The sequence below is a fragment of the Varroa destructor genome, unplaced genomic scaffold (assembly GCF_002443255.2).
Source record: "Varroa destructor unplaced genomic scaffold, Vdes_3.0 BEIS01000002.1, whole genome shotgun sequence".
NCBI classification, from domain to species: Eukaryota; Metazoa; Arthropoda; class Arachnida; order Mesostigmata; family Varroidae; genus Varroa; species Varroa destructor.
Genome location: NW_019211455.1, coordinates 645391 through 662308, shown reverse-complemented (window position 1 = coordinate 662308; position 16918 = coordinate 645391). Strand labels below are relative to the sequence as shown.

Sequence of the window (16918 nt, the reverse complement as noted above, 5' to 3'; positions counted from 1 at the left end):
GTGCACGCATTTCTTTCTCATACTCCTTACTCTTTCAACCGGATGTGAACTTGTTTAAAAAAACAAATTGTGTCTTCACAGGGTTCTACTATTTCAATTTTTCCACGAGATTAAAGTAAATATATTCACACAACGGGTAGTCGACGTTTGCCTAGAGCCTTGCCATTTGCTTCTTGTTGACTGACGTCGGTTAACACGTGGTGAATCGCACGCTGGGTCATCACGCGCCAAACAAAAATCATAGAGCTCATCGTGAATCTGTGTTGTCAATTTTCCCGAACGATTCAGCCATGCAATAGTGTTTACTTGTTGTTACCTTGCTTTGTCCGCGTTTCTATTGCATGGTGACGTTAATTGAATCAGTTGACAGAATTTACCGAAGCGTCAAGTGTGAGTTTGTCTAAAGTAGCAGCAGCAGCAACAACAGCCCACTAATCATGAGTTCTCAAGGAAAACAAGTTTCACTGAAAAAAGCTCGATGTACGCTGAATCCGTTAATAACGTATGTATAGTTATAAGCGGAAGTTTTTTTTATATTGAAGATCTTCTTGATTCCTTCGTGGTTAGGGAATTCGAAAAGAATTTCGTGCGTGCTACTTAATTGCACGAAACACGTTGAGAGCTGCTTGATTCGAAGCAGCAGTATGAGGTCAAACCAGCATATATTAGATATATTGCAAATGCAGCTGTTAAGAACTCATATTTTTCTGACTTTTCGATTCAATCCGGCCTTTGTACTAACGATGTTTTTTGAGCGCATGTTTGTGATAATCAATTTAGGTTTGCTGCTTCATTAGACTGTAAACCAACAACAATAAAAAAAAAAAGTTAAATTCTAATCGATCCAAATGTGAAACATTTATGACAGAAGTAAATTCATGTTCACCAGAACGATCAGTTCTATTGAAATTCAATAGTATAAGTTTCAGCTTATACCCAACGCCCAGTTGTGTTCTTTCTAAAGTGCATCTTTTGGGTAAACGTCGGCGACATGTTTGCAAAATTCAGACTATGATTCATACCCGTTTGCCGGATTATAGACTCAAAGAGCTTCTCATCGCAATGTAACAAACCCATTCATACGGATTTTGTTTTGATAACATAGCTTTCTTTTGTAAGTTTGATTTTTTTCGCATTAACCCAGTGTGTTTGTATGTAATGTGTTCGCCATGCACGAATATTAGAACTATACGTGGCAGTGGCGTGCTCAGCTGCGCGTATTTATAGATAATGAAATTTCATAGCTTATTTCACACTAAATATACTTCTTATTTTCCATTTTTTAGGAAGACTGTCGAAAGGGTAGGAGAACCGCTGTCCTTGCCACCGGGCTTCCTTCCCACAATGGCGTTTAGTACGACACAGTCCCTTCGAGACAACGAATCAACCCTCATTGTCAAAGTTCGTGTTTTAAACTTCATTGTAATTTTCAGCAAGATACGACCTACCTCTAGACGACAACATTTGAATGTTTTGTGGTGCCGTTAGCGCAAAAACGTCACGTTGATTCTCAAAAATACTACCTTAATGAAAATTATATATTTACCATAAATCGAGTGCTAATAGAGGAAGTATCTAGTGATACTTAACTGTAATTGCAGCGCTCGTGGGACATCGCTTTGGGACCATTGAAACAGATTCCGATGAATTTGTTCATCATGTATATGGCAGGCGACTCGATCTCAATATTCCCGTTGATGATGGTGGGGATGTTATTTCTCAGACCTATTAAGGCTCTCATTGCGTAAGTGCTTATTAGTTTATTTATTATGTATCTTATAATCTATAGTAATTATTATTATAACTTAGCATAGTTATTGATTATTATAGCGTAGTTATGTTGTCGTTTTTATTTTGGTCCCTCTGTCTTCGAAAAGTCGGACATATTTCGACATATACCGTATTCTCTTACGTTATCAACACTAAGGACAACACGCCAAAGAATAGGCAGGGCTATATATATTTATATGGTAACTGAGAGGTCATTATGTTAATATAGAGCAATAAGCTTGAGTGGCTCAAAATATTGATGCTTGCGGAATTGCCAACTAGCTTGATTTAAGGTGATACCCTTTGCAACATTTAGCAACATGTTTTCTGAACAGATTCTGTTGTCGTTTTAGTAGCAAGTAAATATAGTATAGGACGATTTTGTTTGAGGGCTCGGGGAGCGCATTACGTTCGGGAATTAAGTAAAATATAGTGATATGGTGGAATTGGTCCTGCAGAGATGTTAGTTTCCGGTTTCCTTTTTTTGACAAGTAGACTATATCAATAATTATCGCCAATAGGTGTCGCGCGTTCTGTACACGAAGTTGCAAAAGAAGGCAAGTATTCTATAGGATTCGTCACTGTTTGACGTGCAAATTCGCTAAGCTATTTGGTTTGAAGCTTTACTTATCAACACATAATTCTTATGTATATTAAAATAATAATTTTTATAATTTTTTCAGATAAATATTTCAACCTCTCCTTCCACCAACATACTTTCGTAATATATTTAAATTAATGTTTGGCTATACTCTATGGCTGCGGTAATATGTATGAAATGGTAAAGTCTTTCTGTTCGACATATATCTATGGTTAAGTCGTGCTATAGCATCTCCAAGTATGATGGCCGTTGTGTAGTAATAGTTATCATATTGTTGAATAGCTGTGCTTCCCATACTTAGCGAAAAATCAAATTACGCATTTCAGTGTAAATGCCACGTTCGCGATGATAACGGGTACACAGGCTATTCTTCAGAAACTAGTGTACGTCATTGGCAACCTGGCCACGGTTGCGTTAGCATTATACAAATGTTCATCGATGGGGTTATTACCTACATACGCATCTGACTGGTTAGACTTCGTTGAACCTGCGATGGTAAGAAAAGTCACTCGATGCTTCACTTCAATTTCTAGTAATTTCCTACTACGATAGTACCCTATGCAGATCGGAAGTTCGTAACAAATGAAGTAGTTTCCCATTGAGTTTTTTTCTAAAACGATCTTTCAATTTTAACGAATCGCTACAAAAAATAAATGTATGGCTCTAAAAGTAAAGAAAATATTTCGTACGGTTAATTCCAATTAATTACAGATAAAAACGCGACAATAACATTAATTATAACAATAGTTCACTCGATGTTTGTTTTCCAGAGGGCGGAGTACTCAGGCGGCGGTCTCAGTCTCAGCTAAATGTCAGCTTGTCTAACTTAATGGCATTATAAATATTATTAATACAGTTTATTTATATTATTACTAATAATATATAGGCAATTTACACGATCACATGATTGCTATCATTATGAATAAAGAGAGCGGTTGTAAAATACACCAGATATTATATTAGCATTTATTCCTGTATACAAGTAGGCAAGTATGCAACGCTTCTTATTGAATCTGCCTGCTATTCCAACAAGTAATCAGTCGGGAAATAATTCAAATTTCATACATTTTTTGCTTCTTACTTCGAACCGATTAATTTGGAAGGTAATATAATACAAATGCTCCTTTTATAAGAAAATCTGATCTTGTGATCGGCCAGATCACAAGTATCATTCTTAGCAAATCGATAAAATTTTGAATATTATGTTTTACCTGTATGACATGCCTGGTTTGGATTTCTTTTGTTGATCATGTATTAATCAAATGTTATGGCCATCGTCGCGTCGTTTGTTCAGTCAGTGTGTACTGCATTGCTATTACAACACTGTTATGCTGTTCTACACCGCTGTTCATATTTGAGCTTGTTTACCACACTGTAGGTTTCCTTAGGAACACCCTGGCAACTTTTCTTTTTTGTAATGAAAAACAATGTAACGATGCCGGGGAGTTCACTACGTTAAGAAATGACAACAGACCTATTGGGTCGCTCCACAATTGTCATTTTAACGAGTGTTATGTCATCATTTTTCATGGCATGCATTGTTTATAGATGCATGTAATATTTAATATATACAACGGATCTTATATTAATGGTAAATTTCCTTCTCCTTTGTTCAGTGATAAGTGTCTACACAAATAATATTTGCTTTTGATGACATGTTTACTTGATATTTATATTTCTACATTAACGTTGGCCTAAGAATCAGCTTGGAGACGCCGAAATAATATGACCTTCACTGTGAGTATGCAGCTGCTAGCACGTTCCAGTCAATAGGCTGTCTTCTGAAGACAAAATTCACGTGTCTGTTTGCTTACGTTAGACTTGCCTAACGCTTTTGTTGGACATTTATATCATTTGATCCATAGACGAAGTTGATGCCATTGATAAATTGTTTCTTCTTGGTTCGGGCATCATCTGGATTCGGACGATATTTTCTGTAAGTTAAGTATAGAAATAAAAAGGTTAGCATGCAATAGTGCATCAGAATAACGCGGACATGTTAACACTGGGCTGCGTGGGTACAAGCTAACAAACGCTATATCAGGTCTGCCCATTTGGCTAGATTAAAACCCATGAATCTGGTACAATAATTCCCATAAGGTTTTACTATACGCCTACGTGGACAGCTTTTAAAACAAGCTTAAAGGTTTCTAAACTTACTACCTTTAAGGGCATCGAGTTGAGGCATTTCCAAGGGCGTGAGGAAGATAAACTGGCAGCCTGGCTGTAGCTGACAGACTTGCAGAAGCATTTGTAAACTTTTACGACGTTTACTCATGTCCATGAAGATGTCGAATTCGTCCAACATCCGGAATGGTGTTGAAGCCGTATTTACCCACAGTGAGCAGATAAAGCAAACAGTCGAGTACGATCTTTCGCCACCGGATAAGCCTCGAACGTCGCGAGATGCATTGGAATTATTACCAGCGAGTACAGGAACGTGTATTTCCAAGGTTTGCTGTTTAGAGAACGAAACATTTTATCAACAAGGAATCAAATAGATAAAAGTGATAGGCATATCTACCTCACAAAACTAGATTTATAAAATGACTTCAATGGTAAAACTGAATACGCATTGAGAGAGGTCCCAGCGTCGGCGAAATTTAAGAGTGCTAGTATTCTCTTCTGATTATTAACTAGACACTAAGTGTTTATAAATAAACAAACAAACACCGATCCTTAGTATGAAACAAGAATGAATCAACGTACTGACCGCTTCGTGATTGAACAGCAGTTCCGCATAAAACTTCTCGTACATCATGAGCGAATTGAATAGCGTATTAATGAGGAAACAGTAGAGATCTCGTACGGTCTTGTAGAGATTTAGCCGCTTCTGTGTTAGCCGCGATAACTCGAGCATGTACGTATTAATCAGATTTAGCTCTTCTGAGAGGCAGTTATACTTTTCGACGCATCGGTCATAGTTCTCCTTTGTTTCTACCGGATCTGGTTGTCTAATTAACAGGCACAGGGAAACACAAAACACGGCTATATTTTCGTATGGTTAATTAGCGATGGAGATATTATAATGATAATTATTCTGTTGTTTTGTTCGATGTCAGGATACGCTTTTTAAGTTAAATAAAAACCCAGTAAACCATAAACAAAACAGGCATAAAGACCATCAACGATTCCAACGTAGGAATATGCCATTTCTTTCTGAGGCTTGATATACTCACTCGCTTTCCATGTGTGCTATTTGTTGTTTGAGCGTTTTAAGTTCTATCCTTAACTCCCCTTCTCTTCGCCTTGTGTCGATCCGTTCCGAACATTTTTCGACGGCTTTTTGTGCTGCTTCATCAAGTTCACGTTGCTTGACGGCCTGTTCTTCTCTCAGCTGTTCTAATGTATCCTCGAGACCACCTTTCCTACAAAGAGACGTTAGCAAAGGTATGTGTAAGATATATAGTAGAACAGTTGACTTCACGCACACTACTTGACGGTTACTCCTGTACAAACTCTGTCTGTCTGTTTATCTCACCATTAACGCCAAATAAAGAACATTTTAGTTTGTTTGTGTAAAAACAATCCGAAGAGATGTTATACTTTATCATCGAATAAATAGTACTAATTTGAATCAAACTAATGATATACAGTTGACGCAAATTCACATTCGAGAATAGTATTACTATAGAATACGGCATAGAAAGGGAGGGAATTCACTCAGTTCAACAGTATGTAATAACAAACGGGTAATTAGCTTAGTAATCGACCAACCTACTGCTGAAGTTTCTCAGCTCAACACGGTGTTCCTTGATTCGTTGCTGTAGCCGTTCGACCTCCTTGCGGAGTCGTTGGGTCCTGTCATTTATTTCTTGGATCATAAGTTCCTTCTCTTTGAGTGTATTGTTTGCAGGTCTGATTGCATCGATGGCTTCTTTGATACGTTCCTGTATCGGGAAGAATTGAGCTTCTTTTGCTGCGATCTCCTTATCAATTCTCTTGATTTCGTTCTCCAGTGGGGCATTAGTGACAGAAACAGGCTCCTATACGGGGAACGTATCAACAAATAAAAGCAGATATCTACTGTTGTACTACTTGATTGTAAAAACCTAATAAGGTAACGAGCCATTTTCACGAAAAGAGTTTTTTTTCGAAGATTATTTAATATTGTAGTTAAAGATTATTTCATCATAAAATACTTTTGCTATTGTAGGTACTGCCCCGAAATTATTTACTCTGACGATGTACTACGTTGATTTTAGCTATGTCCCCTATTTTGTCGTTAATAGATGCCCACAAGTATGTTTAAACGATGTGCCCGACTGAGCAACTTTAAAATCAAATAATTTTGTGAGTTGAGTCCAAATCATTTTTTTTACTAGTGGTAACACCTTAGATTCATGTTACTACATCATGAAACCAGTTAACGGTTAAAATACTTATCAGTAGCATAGGAATTAAATATAAGCAGTTAATGAGCAGTGTGTTTTTCGCTGGAAGAAATTTGTTCAACTATTGTATGGCGAACTGCTCTGACGATGCATTCTTCAGGTTTAGCAGGCACATATACGCTAAACTTGCAGAATGCTAAACAATTGTCGCCAAAGGAGTTCGTTGTTTTGTCTACTATTAGGTTTGACTCTTTAGATGTTTTTGTACGCCGCTCACCTCGAAATCTCGAAGTTGCCGAACCTCTTCTTCATATTTGGCCAAACTTCGAGTGATATCCCTGAACACAGACTTCGCCTCCCGTACCGTTTTCTCGGCATTCGCCTGCGCGCGTTGTGCAATCTGTAGGTCTTGTTTGGCGATGGCTTCCTGTCTTATAAGCGGTTCTAGTTCTCTTTCGAGCTGAGGTAAAATATCATCAGCCGTACGACTCAGGTATTTGACCTGAAGCGGGCGGTCGTTTGCGAAATAACGATATTTTGGAGTCGGAAATACCCGATTGTATTCCACGTCCACCGCGAGTGTACAATTTTTTGGAACAGTAACTTGGTTTTTCATGTCGGCTAGTGCCACATTGAGCTGGTCATAAAGCAGCACATTGTGGATTCGATTAATATCAATTAAAAGATTAAACACGTCGTTGTCTTTTATATCGACCACTGAGACCATACAACGCGAGCTCGAGTTCCGAGAGTCTGGCATGGAACAATTGTACCGTGGACGACCCATTCGCCGAGTGTACAACGTCATTGGAGTGACTCGATGTCTTAGGAGGATCTGCTTGAGCAGTTTGCTGTCTTCATTATTGTCGACCATCCAACCAGTTAATGTGCTGGAACAATGACGTTCGACGGCGTATACCCAATTATCATCTGCAAATGTTTACGTGAAACATACCCGGCGAACGCGTACGTAACGCAGGGTACCAAACGTATGAATGAACAGTGATGGCAAAGGGTTTGTATTTGAAGAAAAAGCTTATTCCATCCAGTCATGAAATAACTGGAGAGCATGCATTCTATGCTCTGTCGATAGGTGCTACCACAAATTAGTAATACGTCATTACGTCAGAAAGCGGAGCTAAAGCTCTTTAGATAATGTATACGCATTCATCAACAATGCCGAAGATATTCAATGATTTGGTTATTTTTAAATGTGTTGAAAGATACCCTTTACAGCAACAAAATTCCCTATCGGGCCTTTTGGAGGTACACGAAAGCGCTTCTCGTCGACGATGTCTCTGAGAACCTGAGCTGTCGAAGGCCCGAAACGGTTGACTGCATCTTTCAGAGTCGCCCTGGCTATGGAGATGCGATGACGCAGGCGTTGTACTTGAGTCTCCAGATCTGACAAAGTCGTCCTGTGTTCACGAGCCATATCCTCCGTACGGGCCAGTTCCTTCCTAGCGGCTTGTTCTGTTGCTTGAGCTTCGGGTTCGCTTTCGCGGAGTTTTTTTATTTTATCTTAAGATAAAACCATGACAAAACCAGTCTACTGTTGAAGATACTAATTTTGACCCATATAGTCTTACAACTTTACGGAATGCAATATAATCATCAACAATCTGTTGTCGCTTGCTCGTAGAATAATCGTGACTTTCACATGCGGTAATATGAGCGCCAAACGGATGTTTCGTTAACCGGATTCGTACTAACACCGGAATACTTCTGCACACATTATATTTATATACTTCAACTCAAATTTTTTCGACTGCTTACTTAAATACAACGTTCACTTTGGTGCAGAGAAGGATATAACTGTGCTTAAATAATACAATTTACTAACCTAAATTAACTGGACAGCTTATTAGCTTGAAGTTAACTTCATAAAGTATACATGTGGTACAAATAACTTGCTTACCTAATATGATTTCAATTTCCTGTTCTCTACGAGCCTTCTCCTGATGCCATTCCTTGCCTAATTCCTGTTGATTAGACATGTGATTCTGAATAGCGACCCGATCGCCTTGCAAATCACGGATTTCACGTTTCAGCTTCTTCTGCTCGGTCTAGAAAGACGTCGTCAGGACGATAAAATTTCTAAACTATCAAATAGTTTGTGAAGACATCGTTACAACGTACATTAATCTAAAATTCCCTTATAAAGTCTTAAAATTTCTATATATAGACTTGTATATAGCCTGTGTTGAGTATCACAGCGAATTATCGTTTTACAAATAATATACTGGAAGTCGTTTCCTATAAGGCATTAGTATTGGAAGCTTCTCGGCCTTAATAAAACGCTTATTTGTCCTTGAAAAACAATTATGGTGTTTCGAACGAAATACCTGATTATATATACAGAGTATCAAGCGTTTATAACATCAATCATTCCTGCGTAAATTCCAAGATATAATTTCATCTGATGCAACTTCCCATATACTGATGATGATAAAGTCAATTATGTACCTCAATACTGCGGAAGTTTTCCTTTAATTGATTGACAGTTCTTCTTGAAGCCTCAGTTTGTTTTGTCAGTTCCGATTTTTCAGCCAGGCTCACTTCAATCCGCGTGGTCTTCTCTGCGACTTCTTTCTCAGCAAACTCAATATCGTTAACAACGGTATCCATTTGTTTTTGTAACTGAACTAAGTGGGCTTCGTATTTCTCAACCTGTGTGGTTGCTTCCTTGACTAGAGCTTCATGCTTAACGACAGCCGACCAGAGAAGTTCACCCTCTAGTTTTTCGACTTTGAGGCGCTCGTTAGCGATATTAGCCACAATTTTCAACCGTAGTTCATATTCAGCTTTCTGACTTTCCAGCTCATTCAGAAGCTAGTTCCATGCAATATGAAAAGTCATTAAAGAACACAATAACATAACAAAAACAAAAGTGGAAAGGTAAATTGCCTACCCAAAGCTCTTCTACAATGCTTCAATGTAGGCATCAACTGCTATATTATAAAATGAATTTCACGTGGTTGTACACCTGTATATAAACTGGAATTTATCAAAAGCAGTGCAGCGTTAGTCAGGCCTTTTGTTACGAAAAACACTGGCTGAACACGTCGATGGAACATCATAGTCTACGAAAGAAGCCTGAAGTTGTGTTAGCCGTATTTAGCTCTAAGCCTATAAATTACAAATTGTGTGCGATTGAATAACCTGAAGAACTGACGTAGGGAAAACACACTCACCTCGCTCTTACTCTCTAAATTCCTTGTGGCCTGTTTGTAGTCTTCAGCAGTTTGTCGGTAATTTTCCTTAATCTCCTCAAGCTGGGTGGCTTTCATAAAAAATTGATATTTGTCTTTGGCATTTTTCGATTGTAGAAAATTTCGAGACGTTTCCTGATTCAACACAACAATGGGGTTATCTACTTGAATATTTAGGTGACGTAATATTGTTTGGAGGTCTTCGTGTTTTGTTGATACAAGACGTCGATCGTGCGACCGAATTTCGTACTGGGCACCGGTTCGCTGCAGATAAAAATTAAATAGAATATTATATATAATTTTTGTTCGCTTGTGTCTATTATTAACTAAAGTACTGTTTGGGCGGTTAACATTAGCTAACAAAATCTCAATAATAGAGCTTGCAATCGAACTTTATGACTCAGGCACAAGTGATATCGAACGGCCGTGTGACGACAAGTAATACGACTCTTATCAACTATCACTTAATGATAGTTTATCGTCAAACGACGAAATCGTACTTTATGAGAGATACAGTTAGCCGGAAAAGCAACAGTTGCATTTCAAGCGAGTGCACTTACTCGAATGATGCGCGAAACTGTAATACTGGGCCCGAATTCGTCAGGCTTATATGCATAACTTCCTCTGTTGGCCAAAGTTATCTCCACGCGTGCTGAAGGCTTTCCATTCTGGATAAAGCTAGCGGTTTTTGCTCCACGATTGGTTGCAGTTGTTTTTCCGCCTAAACCTACCATAACCGCAGTCAGGACCGCACTTTTGCCACCTGTGAGTGAATATGCATGCAAGTTTTAGTAAATATAAAGGTCGAAATAGTATTAATAAATTCAGAGATATAATACAGATAAATTCAGCATATAGCATTCTAGCTCTCTGGTAGCTTTTCTTTGATTCAAATTGTACATTTGCTAACTATATTATAGGATAGGTAGCTCTGAGTCAATGCAAGTGCAATTGAGTCTCTAAATATAAGGCCAGTTTGTCGTGCACAATACCCTTTCAATAATTAAAAATATGAATTGAATTGAAGCCAAATTCAGCCATGTTTTAGTAGATGAATACCGTTCGCCTTCGTTTTAATAAATAATAGGATAAAAAATGATAAAAAGTGCACGACGCATAACGTATTTGTGCTGCTATCTGACAGTACTTACTTCCATTTCGGCCCACTATGAAGTTCACGCGCGGTGCAAAGGCGAACTCCAAGTGAGAGTGACACATGAAATTCTTGAGGGAGATCCTCTCGATGACACCGAAGAGATGGTCGCCGGGAAGGTACGGTTGGTTGGGTTGATATAAGGACGCATCTGCTCGAGGTACCTAATGATCAGCATATTAAAAAAATGTCATAGAGTGTAAAAAATAGTCCACCATAAAATCGTCCTTGATTAGATATTTGTTAACTATTGAGGCTGTACAAACTCAGTACGAAATAACCATTGCCTGTTGTGACAGCTGTGGTGGAAACATAGTAATACACTCAATGTGTTACATTGGTTTTTCATAGAAGGCTTAGTTTGCGCGTCGGAGCAGTTGTGAAACGATCTGTAGAAATCATTCTACAGTAAAACCTTTAACTATCGTTAACCAACTTTGTTAACTGCAAGCTAATCCTCCTAGCTTCTGCCAATAGAACGTATACCTTCGCTACGGATCAAATGAAAACATTTGAGACCTGCTGTAAACAAATTAAAAATAAACGTTATGTATCGATAAGATGCTACATGTTTACCTTACTACGACGGAAGTGTTCGGTCAAATTTTCAGAATCTTGCGTTTTTTCATCTACTCCTGTACGGCGATGCCTTTTCCGTCCATACGGCCTTGACGCCGTTGGCGAGTCAATATTACTCGCCATTTCTCCTAGAAGAGGTACAGCACATTAATACTCATATGATCAAAATAAGAAGCCACGTGAATGAAACGCCCGAGTACTAATTTGAGATACCATTGTTGTTGGTCAATGAACATCAACAATATACGCAGGCATTCTATTTGAGAGCGTAAAGCACGTCTGTGGACAGTCTGCTTAATACCTGAGATTCGCTACATTTAGAACTATAAAGGAATATTAGTAGCAGTGTAACTGAGTCATATAAAAAGTGACATTTCTGCTGTTTTTTTGCCATGTTTTAAAAAAAAAGTTTGGAACATCAAGCAGTAAGCGAACTTAAAGGTTAACCTTTATAATGTTTTAAATACGTATCTATTTTACTACTTCAGTAACACCTTCTAATGCCATTTTCCTAAATAGGTTTATATTTTAATTTAAGTTTTGCGATTGGCCTGAGAAAATCAATATAAACTGCAAAATAAGAGACAGTGTGTTAATCAAAACAACAAAGTCTATCTTAACTTTAGTTTCGTCTGATGTTTCTGCTATGGTTATTTTATTTGAAATGTTTTGTATATACAACTGATAGATTTTCAAATGACATTACTTTAATCTTTCCGCAGCCTTAATCTTTTCAGCCTTAAGAACAAGCATACTATAAAAATGTTCTACGCAGAAGTAACATAACTTTAGTGCACTTGTGGGGTGCAAACAAAACGACAAATATTCTGGTTGTTTAGATTTAATTTGTTGCCGTCTTTGCGTGCTTAATGATCTAGCTTCCTCATAAGTTGCTTTTAAGACTAGATATATCTAGTAGATTTCTCAGTTACTATTAATTTTATAAGAAATTGGATGCTCTGTCTGTTTGCTTTCATTTCAGAGCATTTGAACGCTCATGGGCTTTGTATTTTGTAAGCACATTGATGTAAGTGACATTCAACAGGTTAGAGAATCTTGAGGACAACCCTCGTTCCTAGCGACTAGGTACGGCAAATACGGACAAACATCCGGAGGAGCAAAACAAACCATGAAGTAGGATTGCCCATTCTCAAAGAGCTTGCAGAAGAGTTAGGTAGTTCATAAGAGCCATTTCTGACTACTCTTAAAGATATCATTCGGAGGCCAGGGGCGTAACAGCAGAGAGCCAGAAAGCCCGCAGTTTGTACCAAAGGATTTGAACTGAATGAGTTGAATGAAATAAGAGTTTCTAAGAAAAACTAGATTTCATTCGACACGTCATTATACATGAGACATAAATGTATGAGTACTACGCGAACACAAAGGCACAATGACCTAAACATTTTTGGAAAGGCAAGTCCAAACCTAAAAAAGCTGCATAATCTAAGTATGACCTAAGTAAAAGCCAGATTTCTTTTTAAGATCCTTTTTGGCTATCGGGAACTTGTGTGTTGCAAATCCATGATGAGCGCTTTCTCTGTCTAGGTACTACCAAAATATTTTAAGCAGACTGTGTAACGCTGTCGACCAAAAAATCTAAATTCATCGTAAACATCTCGGACCATCGATTCGCATTTGCTGATTTGAATCGCATTTTTTACAGAAAAACTTGATGTTCATGCCTCGTTAGCCCCGTATTCATCAGATTTGTGGTTTACCTTTACTTATATAAAACTCAAAAAACACCTGTGAGAAAAAAGCTTCGGAGACGTTTAACGAAAGGAAAAAATATGGTAAAGCTTTGTTCCTATTATCGGGTTTGAAAGCAGTTTTAAGTGCTGGAAAAGAACTTGAAAGTCCCTATATGATTTGAACGATGTGTAGTGCTGTAGAATCCGATGCCTGAAATTTTTTTGAACCATTAGAGCAGCATTTACCAGTTGAGCCAAAGTGGGCTTTTTTAGAAATCGAACGTAGTCTATGTAACCGGATAGGTTTAATCTAAAAAAAACTAAATCGCATGAAATAATAATAATAATAACCAGTTTTATGTGTCAAGTCAGACGATTATTTTGTCAAAAATTACTTCTTAAGAACAGAGCAAAGTATTAAGATAGCCGATGAAAACATATTAAAACGAATAGCAAAAATTAGCTTATCGATATTTACTCATACGCGTATAGGGCAGGATCATACGCCACCTGCAGCGATTCTCAGCAGCTCTTTTCTTTAGTGTAAATTATTTTCCATAAAAGAATCCTTCTAATGGTGAATGTCGTCATTCACACATGTAAGGAAAAGTATTTAGCTGCCGAAATTCTCATGCCAAATTTTTTGCTTATGTCACAGTAAAAAGCATATGCTTTTACAAGATAAATGCTTTGGACAATTGCCGACACCTTCGTGATTATCAGTTTCAATTTTAGAGTTAAGCTCCCTGTTGCGTTGATATTTAAGAGAAGCACTTTTCACGACTGGTTACTCCTTGTGACGGATATTATTAAAATCAGAAACAAATACTCTCGTAGGCAAAATTATTTGTAGACCTTCAGTAGTGTGTTGCCAGAATCGGCAGGTGTTGACTAAAAAATGTCTCGATGATAAAATGATGAATGATAATGAAGTGAAGCACACATATCTGCTTACCTTTATTATTAGCTTGTACCGTTTATTTTAAATAAATACTTTTATTATTCGTTTACTTAGCGTGTTTTTAAATTCAAGTGTCCGAAACCAGGATCTAACATTTCGATAACCGCATTCATCCTGATTCTGTGATTTAATTTGCTATACATTATTGTATATATTGCTTTTTGTGGGTTCGACTGTAAGTTTATCTCCTCTTATAATCGATGCTTACCACCACTAAACCGTAACTACTAATGAATTATGGCTAAATCCACTGATTTTAACTCCTAATTTTGCCTAGATGTCTTGTCTAATATACTTACAGTATATTGCTTCTAAATAATGTTTTTTTTTTCTAAAAAATCATAATTCAGTGGAATAAAGTGATTTCAGAAATTTGACGATCTATACGTACACCGTTAGTATATGCAATATAACTTATAAAATACATTAATGCACGTCATCAACGCGGTAATATGTTGTCTTTCTGAAACCATCCGCTCAAATAACTAAATAAATATATCTTTGAGGATAAACCATCAGATACGTACATACTGGAAACCTAAGGTTTTTATGTTCGTTATGTATAGAACACGTGCGTAGACGATTTTTGGTTCGGTTTAATCTCTTAGAGACGTAGACAGTGTAATGACAGCAGACCTTTTTATTATATGAATTTTGACTTTTACATTAATTGTCTTCGTTTACCCTAAGATAATGCTTAATTATTTTTCACAATGATAATAATAATTATGTAAAAGTAGTGCTACAACTGATCATGATATTATGGCTAGAAAGAAGTTAATTTATCGCCACGATGTCAACGACTCGGCATGACTGAGTGGGCCAAAATGGATAAAGTGCTTTCGGCAGCGGGCTGATCATACATCGATTTACACAGGTCATCAAGTTTCGGTTTAACTGAGATCCCTCTATCCTTATCTTCTGTCATAATTTCTGGCTGACCTGGTTTGCTTCTTTCCACATCAACAAACAGGTTTTTCACATCACATGTTCGTGTCAACAATTTTCAACTTCGAGTGAATTTGCAAGTTCGGCGGCGACAGTGTACGGTACCATTATTACAGACAAAGCGTACATACAGACAAAGACTATGGAAACAAATTGCTCGCGAAGCTACTTCTCGTTTTGTATCTTGAATCGAGTAAAGGTAATCCATTTCTATTTAGCTTTAGCATTGTTACTCGCCTCGTCCCCTTTGCGCCTTCTTTTTCTAAAACAGTCGCATTTTTTGTGACAAATTTTTCTTTAAATACACACACGGACTATAAAATTCAATGTCAGGTTATGTTAAACCTTTGAACTGATTGTACCTGAATACTCCAAATAATAATGTGCGTATAAATCTGGCCTTAAAAAAGATCAGGTAAAGCATAGAGCTCTTGCCGATATTTAAATTCAGTATTACTTCTTTGGACAGAAAGATGTGGATTGCATTTAATAGTGTACCTGCCTGTTATATCAATTGTTTTCCTTAAGTACAAAAAAACAACTTGTTATCCTTATCTTTCAAACAAAGTAGCCTCCCAAAACCGTCTTTGCTCCCTTTTCATTGGTTGAATTTTACCTCGAGCTTCGTATCAACGTAAAAATATTGAATCTTAAGTTAACGAGTATTTGATCGCTTCACAATGGAGCCGTCTTGCTATCGTGTTCTAAGTATCATGTAATGTATAGCTTATAGCCATGTTACACTTTATTATTATAACCGTTACGAAAACTATAAAAGCATTAGGACAGACTTGAGTTCATCATCCTATATGCGCGTTATCCGTTTTGGCGGCAAAGCAACTCGTTGATAGCCTAAGTGAACAATGGTACCGCGATCTATTACCTGTGTCTATACTTACGTAAAGCGTTTCGATCAATTTTGATGATTGATGGTTAACACCTATTAAGAATACTGCAGCAAACGTCACGGTGTTTTCTGTCACAGAATTGCACAGTACAAGATAATCCCACACTCCACCGTTATCACACTCGGCAGGCAGTTGCTTTTCGAACGTCAGACCTGCTTCCAACCAGGCTGATCGACCCAACTGGTGTTGGCGCGTAAATATCCGCTAGAGCCCGCTCCCGCACAACACGTGCCGGCAGCGGCAAACGCTTGGATTTCGTAGCACACTGCTCATTTACTCTTGAAAAACCGTACTTATTAATTACCTTTGTTTTACATATTGTTTTTGCGTGAGCAACATAATATTTATGAGGTGATTATTGTTCAATCAGAAATGGCGCAAGTGTAGCATGCGCATTTCAGAACAGTGGATGAGTGTCGTTAGGAGCAGTGGCGACGGCGTTTGTATCTAACATTCGAATGCCCTTTCCACAATTCAATCAGGAAACGACCCGTAGTACCCTCTGTCTTTTTTATTGTCAGCACTCATTCGTCGTCGGCCGACCAGCCTCCAATTTCTCGCCTGCAAGTCACTACATTCTCCGAACCTGGACCCCGAATCCAACGATAGCGCTGTCTAGGTTCGTCTCCTTTGTTACTTCTACGGCTGGCGTTGTTTGCAGAGGTGAGAGGGCTAATGTTTTGGTTAGTTGTTTGGTGGTAATCAGCTGAAAGTGAGTGACGATGACGCAGAGCGTCTTGTTGGTGATGATCAAACAGCGG

At 37.9% G+C, this 16918-nt stretch overlaps 2 protein-coding genes across 2 annotated transcripts; one reads left to right on the top strand and one right to left on the bottom strand.

Moving 5' to 3' along the window:
- The first annotated feature begins 261 nt into the window (after window positions 1-261).
- Window positions 262-3323, top strand: EMC4 (ER membrane protein complex subunit 4). Its single transcript, XM_022793398.2, has 5 exons — window positions 262-502; window positions 1287-1401; window positions 1602-1744; window positions 2698-2866; window positions 3142-3323. The coding sequence occupies exons 1-5, from the start codon at window positions 438-440 to the stop codon at window positions 3178-3180; spliced, it is 531 nt and encodes a 176-aa protein (XP_022649133.1). The 5' UTR covers window positions 262-437; the 3' UTR covers window positions 3181-3323.
- SMC6 (Structural maintenance of chromosomes 6) lies at window positions 3307-16549 on the bottom strand. Its single transcript, XM_022793397.2, has 14 exons — window positions 16149-16549; window positions 11647-11777; window positions 11069-11234; window positions 10478-10680; window positions 9900-10181; window positions 9172-9537; window positions 8624-8771; window positions 7933-8226; window positions 6983-7635; window positions 6089-6357; window positions 5551-5739; window positions 5085-5325; window positions 4535-4829; window positions 3307-4305 (listed from the first exon to the last, which is right to left on the bottom strand). The coding sequence occupies exons 2-14, from the start codon at window positions 11770-11772 to the stop codon at window positions 4217-4219; spliced, it is 3321 nt and encodes a 1106-aa protein (XP_022649132.1). The 5' UTR covers window positions 11773-11777; window positions 16149-16549; the 3' UTR covers window positions 3307-4216.
- Window positions 16550-16918: the final 369 nt, after the last annotated feature.